The sequence below is a fragment of the Engraulis encrasicolus genome, chromosome 7 (assembly GCF_034702125.1).
Source record: "Engraulis encrasicolus isolate BLACKSEA-1 chromosome 7, IST_EnEncr_1.0, whole genome shotgun sequence".
NCBI lineage: Eukaryota > Metazoa > Chordata > Actinopteri > Clupeiformes > Engraulidae > Engraulis > Engraulis encrasicolus.
Genome location: NC_085863.1, coordinates 41,330,403 through 41,339,898, shown reverse-complemented (window position 1 = coordinate 41,339,898; position 9,496 = coordinate 41,330,403). Strand labels below are relative to the sequence as shown.

At 43.8% G+C, this 9,496-nt stretch overlaps 1 protein-coding gene across 1 annotated transcript; it reads left to right on the top strand.

Moving 5' to 3' along the window:
- Positions 1 to 204: 204 nt before the first annotated feature.
- LOC134452899 (serpin H1-like) lies at positions 205 to 7,964 on the top strand. Its single transcript, XM_063203570.1, has 6 exons — positions 205 to 357; positions 2,336 to 2,745; positions 4,202 to 4,547; positions 5,010 to 5,108; positions 5,951 to 6,183; positions 6,502 to 7,964. Exons 2-6 carry the CDS (start codon positions 2,368 to 2,370, stop codon positions 6,802 to 6,804), a joined length of 1,359 nt encoding a protein of 452 aa, XP_063059640.1. The 5' UTR covers positions 205 to 357; positions 2,336 to 2,367; the 3' UTR covers positions 6,805 to 7,964.
- Positions 7,965 to 9,496: the final 1,532 nt, after the last annotated feature.

Genomic DNA, 9,496 nt, shown 5'->3' with positions numbered 1-9,496 from the left:
TGGCAACTGTTGACAAATATTATGAAGATAAAAACACAAATTAAAAAACAATAATATGCTAGTTTAGACTGGATGACTTTCATTTCAAGTTTTTAAGTTGAATAAGTAAAACCTTTTTAGTAAAAGGGTATCCACAGGCTTTAGGACCATGGGGAGAATGTGGGTCAGATTTCTAGGGCAATTGGACACCAAGGGAGGGATCTATGCTCCATACGTCCAGAACTAACAGAATAAAGTCATCCTTAAAGCTCTTCCCAAACTTCCAGAAGTTTCTTCATCTTGCTACAAAGGGGGAGGAAAGCCCAAATTCTGGAAGTTTATGCACAAGAAACTTTAACAATCAGAAAACCCCTGAAGGTAAGAGTTTTTGACTTTTTTGTTGCAACTACAGGAGGTGAGGTGTGGTCACAGCTTTGAGATTTTGCACTGATTTTTTTCTCATACTCATTCAAAGATAACGGACACTGAATGCTTGTCCTATTTGTCATCTTATTTACGTGTCATTGGCCAACATGATGCAGTAGATCATATGCACGTGGACTTTAAGAAACAACTTTCCATTTGCTCACTGAGCTCTTTTTAACCGACTCTGTTACTCATCCACTGGGAACTTCTCTTGCCCTCAGTCCTCTCCACTGAAGCACCATTTATTATTAGGTCAGAGCTTGATACCGTGTACTAAACCAAGTATGAACTAAGTATAGAGCTAAATGTATTCAAACTCATTTGCCACCAGACCAGACGATACACGTTCTGCTTTTAAAACATCTGAGCTGGTTCACTGTGTGTAGCCTATTGTAAGCTCAAAGGAATTCAACAGAAGTCAATTGTATGTCGCAGTCCTCAGTGCATCATGTGAGTTAAGTTAACTCGGCCTTCTCACTGTAAATTGCTTTAGTATTACCCTTGCTTAAACACAGTGCTTCTTTTGTAGAAGTTTCTGAAACATCTTCTTTTAAGGTCAATGCAGAGATTCATTCAGACCATAAGAAAGTTGACGTGCAGAAGTTGTAACACAAAAACAAACAATTATTTCCTGTACAGAGATTGTGCATTTCACTGAACCAGAAATAATAGGAAAGCATGTTCTGGTATGTGGATAGGATTTCGTTGCTGTAGCCTGGGGCTGTGGCCTTTAGAGATTGAATGGGGCCAAGCATCCAGGCATTTCCATAGTTGGTGTTCATTCTAGCAGGAAGCGGGCCCTGAGGGTATGACAGAGAAAGAGCAAGGGAGGAGAGGGAGAAGACAATAGAGTTGTATGTCGGATAGCATCACCAGGATCTCTTACAAGCACTCCTAAAGGGCCTGAAACTGTGTGAGGGATTGGCATCGTCCTGGGCATGAACAAATACAACACCCTTTAAAATCTTTGATGATTGCACTGGATGATTTGTGAGTAATTGATGTTGTTGCTGATTTCTTAAAACTTAAAAGCATACATTTTTGAAAACATGCCTAATGGTTAGGGAGGTGGTCTTTAGATCAAAAGGTTGCAGGTTCAAACCCCACCCTCATCTCTCCCTACACGTCTATAGCTGAAGTGCCCTTGAGCCAGACACCTAACCTCAAATTGTTCCAGGGACTGTAACCAATAACCTATTGTAAGTCACCTCGGATAAAAGCATGAGCTAAGTGTAATGTAGTACATGTTATGTCATTTAGTGCGGGACAGTGGCTGGTTGCTGATGTGGCAGCTGTCTACAGTGCCTGACTCTATGTGGGCGGAGGATGGAGGATGGAGGATGGAGTACCATTGGGACATCTTATTTATAATTATATCTCATTGGCTACTTCATAAAACCCAAGAGGGAGGCACAGAACTAGGGGCTTATCATACGAGCAGAAGCCCTTTCATGCAGAGGGGCTTGATGTGCCGGTGATTCGACCCACTGTTTGCTGAAAAGGATCAGTACAATACTGCAATGACTTCAGTAAAAGCTGAAGACTAAGGTGTCAAACAGTGAATAATGAGTGCTTTGCAAACATTTTAAGATATTATTGAAAGCCGAACAAAAAAGAGGAAAGAAAATCCTTTAGCCACATATCATTTTATAGAAAGACTAAATAAGACTTAATATAACTAAATAGGCCTATAACCTTTTAACCAAACATAAGGTGTTCTGTTACTGCGTTCCATCATTTTTTTGACACACGTTTCTGGAAAAGAAAATGTAACCTTTGTGTGTGTGTGTGTGTGTGTGTGTGTGTGTGCGTGTGTGCGTGTGTGTGCGTGTGTGTGCGTGTGTGTGCGTGTGTGTGTGTGTGTGTGTGTGTGTGTGTGTGTGTGTGTGTGTGTGTGTGTGTGTGTGTTTATATGTGTGTCCTCCCACAGGTTGCTGCTGTGTATGCACATTCCCCGCAGCCATGCACTTGAAGATCCTAATCGCGTTTTGTTTACTGGTCACTGCCAACGGTGCTGTGAAGAAAGATGCAGCTGCTGAGAAGAAACCTGCCGCAGCTGCTGAGAAGAAACCTGCCGCAGCTGCTGAAAAGAAGCCTGCCGCAGCTGCTCCTGCTGCCGCTGCTCCTGCTGCTGCAAAGCCTGCCGCTGCTCCTGCCCCAAAGAAACCCCTGAGTCCCTCCGCCACCATACTGGCCGACCACAGCGTGGGCCTGGCCATCAACCTGTACCAGAACATGGCCAAGGAGAAGGGCACGGAGAACATCGTCATCTCGCCCGTGGTGGTGGCCAACTCCCTGGGCCTGGTGGCCTTCGGTGGCAAATCGTCCACGGCCTCACAGGTGAGCAGGGGAGGATTCATGAATGGGCATGTCGGGGACCACAGGACCTGCTAAGGGGCCAGGCCGAATTGCCCCCACCCACTAGCCTGGCAATCCATACAAAAACATGAAAATTATTGGCAATGGCATATGGCAAAGCTGAAACCATCAATTGGCTATCAAACTGGTCCGTGCTGTTTAACTGCACATGATATGCGCAGCCGTGTCGTCACCATGCTGAGCCCTCACAAGTACTCACTATAAAATCCTTAACGGTGGTTAAACAGAGACAGTAGAATTGTGATTGGAGGACAGATTTGGTGTCCGTTTGGACTATCTCCTATGGTGTGGATCCAGACTTATTAGGATAGTAGAATGGATTCCATCCCTCAAAACAATGGTATCCAAGACCATTTTCTGTCCACACAGGGTCGCTTGATTCCACGGCCTCATAATGTGCACAGTTCCACCAGTGGAATGCTGTAATAGCCATTGAAAGGGCTTTACCAGAGATTCTTTAAGTATATAGAGATATGCCATTGTAATAGGTTGCTATGGGCACCTAATGTGACCAGCTTCCGGTCTGCCTAAAGGAGCGTGTCATAATACTCCTAGCATGGAATAGAACAGTCCTTTGGTCTGCCTAAAGGGGGATTTCCCCCCCTCCCCCTTGTAAGAATAGAACCCGGAAACAATGGGCCAATGGAACCTCTCTCTCTCTACTCTCTCTGGCTTTACTATGATAGTATTACACGACTACCACATTACTCAGTCAGAGTATTTAGTTGTCCATTACATCATTGTCATTTTGTTATGAGGGGCCATGTCTTATTGCAATAACCCATTCCTGTGTGGGTGCTGGGCCACACTGCACTGATACCAAGAGGCAAACTGACCATGGGGACCCAGGTTCGAGTCTGGCCTGGGTCATTTTCCCAAACCTACATCACCTCTCTCTCCCACTCTCTTCCTCTCAAATTTTCACTGTCCCGTCAATAGTAGCCCAAATAAGCAGATGAAAAAATGGAAAGGTATTTTGGGATATTTTTAGGGTATTTGAGGGTTCACATGCAGCCACTAATGCCTGCCTAACTATCTGAATAAAGGGACTTATATGACACATGTCAAACAAAATCAATCAATTGTTAGCCATGGTCAATAAGCAATGGAAAAGCTAGGCTGGTATAACAACAAGGGACTGGATCTGGTATCTGACCTGTACTGTATGTGGTGTGTGTGCTGGGAGAGGTGGCTGGAGGGAGGGGATATGTGCAATGTTTTTTATGTGTATTTATGTTTTTTAGAGTATGAGTGTTTTAATGGAGTGAATGTACATGTTTGTTTTTATGGTGAGACGAAAGATACATTTCATGCTTGCATGACAAATAAAGTATATTCTATTCTATTCTATTCTATTCTATTCTATTCTATTCTATTCTATTCTATTCACAAGCGATGAATAATCCATCCCCTGCAGGTCAGGGCAGTGCTGAGTGACGACCGTCTGAAGGACGAGCAGCTGCACCCCAGCCTGGCGGAGCTGCTGACGGAGATGAGCGACGCGGCCGAGCGCAACGTCACCTGGAAGATCAGCAACCGCCTGTACGGGCCCAGCTCCGTCAACTTCGCCGACGGCTTCGTCAAGGACAGCAAGAAGCACTACAAGTTCGAGCACTCCAAGATCAACTTCCGCGACAAGCGCAGCGCCGTCAGCTCCATCAACGAGTGGGCCACCAAGTCCACGGACGGGAAGCTGCCGGAGGTCACCAAGGACGTGGACAAGACGGACGGCGCTATGATCGTCAATGCCATGTTCTTCAAACGTACGTTTTATTTGTTCCAACTCCAGCTAAAATGTTGCCATGTCTGTGGCCATCTTAAAAAAACAGTGATGAACCACATCAATCAGAGATGGCAATCTGCCCCCCCATCCAACGCTACATGCATATGATGTTCGAAGAACATGACTGTGTGTGTGTGTGTGTGTGTGTGTGTGTGTGTGTGTGTGTGTGTGTGTGTGTGTGTGTGTGTGTGTGTGTGTGCGTGCGTGCGTCTGTCTGTCTGTCTGTCTGTCTGTCTGGGTGGCGCCCCCTGCAGACGACACACACACACTGTGGGCAAACAAACAGACAGTCAGATACCTGGCCTAACCGCATACAGTGGCCTGGATTGTCCTCTGATTTGTCTGCAGTTTTATCCAACTGATTTAAACCATCATCTCATCCATACCTGAAACCTCCTGCATAGTGTTTATCTTTTCACTTCTGCTGTGTTCCTTCCCACAGTTCACTGGGACGAGCAGTTCCACCCCAAGATGGTGGACAACCGTGGCTTCCTGGTGTCTCGTACCCTGAAACTCTCCATTCCCATGATGCACCGCACTGGTGAGTCATATGACCACAGACACACACCAGAGAGAGTAGAGAGAGAGAGGTTCCATTGGCCCATTGTTTCCGGGTTCTACTATTGCAAGGGGGAGGGGGGGAAATCCCCCTTTAGGCAGACCTAGGCAGACCTAAGGACTGTTCTATTCAATGCTAGGAGTATTATGACACGGCCCTTTAGGCAGACCGGAACCTGGTCATGTTAGGTGCCCATAGCAACCTATTACATTGGCTTATCTCTATATACTTAAAGAATCTCTGCACACACAATCCATTTCCCAAGAGTTCTGCATTCCATTGCAGTGGAATTCCTGCCAATTTCCTGGTTCCTGGTTTGACTTCAATACTAAATCCATTTCCAGAGAGTTATACAGTATATTCCAAATGGCAGCGGCTTCCCTGCCAATTTCCTGATGACTTTTGTCTTCAATGCCGATCATACCCCAGGGGTGCATCAAGTAGAATTGAAGTAAAAGAAAAGTAAAAAAAAAATAAAAAAAAAAAAACACTCATTAGGTATGTATTTGGTACTGTGTAATACCATGTAACAACCATGTACTATCTTGTACTAGTGCTGCATTTACATCATGAATTTACGCCTACTTCTACTTCATACACCCCTGTCTGACATGTTCTTACGCCTTTTTTAGTGAAACTACATATCATTCAATATTATATACTTACATATTTAATCCTACACCTAATACTAACCCTAAACTACAGTGCAATTTCATAATATCGCATGCTGTTACATACTTTGTTACACTGTACCTAATTAATGTAACAGCGACAGTAAAATAATGTGTAATCTGTTGTTTTTTTTGTCTCTTGTAACGCTGCAGGCATGTATGGCTACTATGAGGACACGGAGAACAAGCTGTTCATCCTGAACATGCCCCTGGCCCACAAGAAGTCCTCCATGGTCTTCCTGATGCCCTACCACGTGGAGCCCCTGGAGCGCCTGGAGAAGCTCCTGAGCCGCAAGCAGCTGGACACCTGGTTCAGCAAGATAGAGGAGAAAGCCGTGGCAGTGTCCCTCCCCAAGACCAGCGTGGAAGTCAGCCACGACCTTCAGGTAGAGAGAGAGAGAGAGAGAGAGAGAGAGAGAGAGAGAGAGAGAGAGAGAGAGAGAGAGAGAGAGAGACGCACTCTCACACACACACACACACACACACACACACACACACACACACACACACACACACACACACACACACACACACACACACACACACACAAACAAGTAGATAGACAGACCGACCGACAGATTCCTCTTCACACCCAGAGAATATGTACAAAAGTTGTGTAGAAGTAAAATGTGTCAAACAGATACAAATACTATAGTAAATCGCCTATTGCATTATTGACCTTTGACCTCCTCTCCCTCCTTTAGAAACACCTTGGTGGGCTGGGCCTGACCGAGGCCGTGGACAAGACCAAGGCCGACCTGTCGCACATCTCCGGCAAGAAGGACCTCTACCTCTCCAACGTCTACCACGCCTCGGCCATGGAGTGGGGCACGGACGGCAACGCGCCCGACCACAGCATCTACGGCTCGGACAAGCTGAAGAGCCCCAAGCTCTTCTACGCCGACCACCCCTTCATCTTCATGGTCAGGGACACCAAGACCAACTCCCTCCTCTTCATCGGCAGAATGGTGCGGCCCAAGGGTGACATCATGCGCGACGAGTTATAACCAGTGTGAACGTGTGTGTGCGTGTGTGTGTGTCCGTGTGTGTGTGTGTGTGTGTGTGTGTGTGTGTGTTCTACACACTGCAAAACATTGCAGCCAGTCAAACATAAAAAAGCAAGTTCCCCTGCTGACTTAAGTTAACTGAACTCGAGACTTAACTCAACTCGAGGCTTTCTCAAGTTGAGTTAACTTATGCCTCTTTTCCACTGCTGGTTTTCTGGTAGGCCTACAGCTCGACAGAACGTGACTCGTACGCCACTTTTCACTTTTCAATTGAGCTGTATCATGCCTATTCGAAAAGCAAAAAGTGGCAGCAGAGTCACACTGTCGTGCTGTAGGCCTAGCAGAAAACCGACAGTGGAAAAGAGCATATACAAACTTAAGGCAGCAGGGCAACTTACTTTTTACATTTAACAGGCTGATATGTTTTACAGTGTGTAAGCGAGACGGGAGCAGAACACTTTCACCAACATATGCAGGAGGAACAACATGCTTATATTAAGTATGCTCCCTTTAAAATCTGCCATGAGGTTAATGTATGCGTTCCTCTCAGGGATTCTCTGAAAACTGAAAGAAGATTTAAAAAACATGTTCACTGTAAACACCAATTATATTCAGTTTTTAGAGAATGTAAACTGGGATTCGTCATTAATTGTGGATGAAGTTAAAAAATGATTTCAAATGTAGTTTTAAAGTCTTAAATGGTTTGCAGAATGCAGAACAAACCATACTAAAACCAGAACTCTTTATTTTTAAATTGGAAATTGTCATGTTTTATATATAATCGGACCAGTTTAAACAAAGCTGCAATGTGACGACAAACGAGTTGTAAGTCTTATTTCACTGACACCATTTAAAGTTGTGGTTTGAAAAGAGTGTGTTATTTATGTTAAATTGACCATCTTCGTAGTCTAGTGTATAAAGGTTTCACAAGTTCCAAATTCAGAACTATGTATCTACACTACACTTGCCCGTGTTAGAATCATTCCTCTTGTAAAGACACCCATGCGCACTGACACAACCTGTGGGATCTTAGCTTGAGTAAAGTGCAGTACCAATAAAAAGCCATTTGTGGAATATGTCTGTTCCCACAGTGTTTGAATGTGAGGGTGACATGGATATTGTCTTCAATGTTTTGCAATAAAAGATTTTACTTAACACAAGAGAGGAAACTTGGTTTTATTTTTGCATCATGTTTAGTTTGATTATCAGTATATCAGCTAACATTCTATTCATATTTACATTACATTCAACATTGTTGTCATTACCCATGTATGGATGCAACAAAAGGTACGCTATACCAAATAAAATGATGCTGATGCGCTGTACATACAGTAGCACATAACAGATGTTCTAACCCTGTATGAAAATATATAATACAATTATGTTCAAAGTTGTAGCAAGGAGTCCAACATAAGAAACCAGAACATTCAATATTTTGCCAGACATTCACAAGTCATGCTCTTTATTTCAGTCTTCTTCAAATCATTCATTTTGTGAATGACACATTGCTGATCAGGTGCTTTATTGTAACAATGAAAGCTATTAACAGGATTTTAAGTTTTACTCACATAAACACACTGCTAGTGTGTTCTACACATTATTCTATGTAACACGCACACATGCGTGCATCCACGCAGGAATGCATACACACACACACACACACACACACACACACACACACACACACACACACACACACACACACACACACACACACACACACACACACACACACTATGATACGAACAGAAGAGAGCAATCAAGGTATACCTATACTTCCTAAAGTGTCTTTCTTAATATAAAAAATATACCACCACAAATACTACATAGGCCCACACAAGGTAGGATACAACACGGGCTCAGCTGAGCTGAGCTGAAAGGGATTCGTTTGCACATAGAAACTGGGCATGCAAGAACATGACCTGACCGACATCTGAGCCACTGCCAGCACATTCATGTCACCAGACATTTTCATCTGAGGAATGAGCAGATAAGAGAAACCAAACTATGTGGGTCTGCATGTGTCTGCCCCCATTCACGAGTGTGGGTGTGGGATGTAGGCTATGTGATCAATAGACAACAACTTTAAACTCTATTTGTTGGTTTCTTAGTAACAGTAGGAGTACACTGTTTTGGACGAAGAGAAGCTAAAATCACATTTAATAAACATAAAGCAAAATATTTGTCCATGGCATTCTTATAGACGCAAGCAGGAACAGGCAATCTCCTGTGTTTTCAGCTCAAGGTCAAGAATGTATGTACAGTGTCATCGGCTGCTTGTCAGGAGAGAGAATAGCTTTTTACCTAATACAAATAGACAGCTTTAAGCTCTGTTGAATAAAGAGTGCAAGCTCTACAAATTCAGAACTTGTCTGGAATGAATACAAAAAGCGCCCCAAAAGCCCAAACTTGTCCCCAACAGCTTGCTATTTATAGGCCTACTATAAAGCTTGTAGCCTATGACATGCAGTACATTCATGTTGAAATCGTACTAGCTGCTATACGATATGAGATGACGTGGTTACGCTCCTCATCAATAACACACATCGAGATGCAAAAAGCAAAAACTATTTCCCAAATAGTGCTCAACTTTGCATGAGAATGAGAATGTAAGCAAGTCCAGAACCACCATAGAGGATCAGGATGAACTACTAGACAATGCTCCCACCTACTGGGGAATAGGCATATTGCT

Excerpts from the sequence above, each read along its gene's own strand:
- LOC134452899 (XM_063203570.1), top strand. The coding sequence starts at position 2,368 with ATGCACTTGAAGATCCTAATCGCGTTTTGTTTACTGGTCACTGCCAAC. Across the intron at positions 2,746-4,201 it reads AATCGTCCACGGCCTCACAG|GTCAGGGCAGTGCTGAGTGA; the intron begins GTGAGCAGGGGA and ends CATCCCCTGCAG. Across the intron at positions 6,184-6,501 it reads AAGTCAGCCACGACCTTCAG|AAACACCTTGGTGGGCTGGG; the intron begins GTAGAGAGAGAG and ends TCCCTCCTTTAG.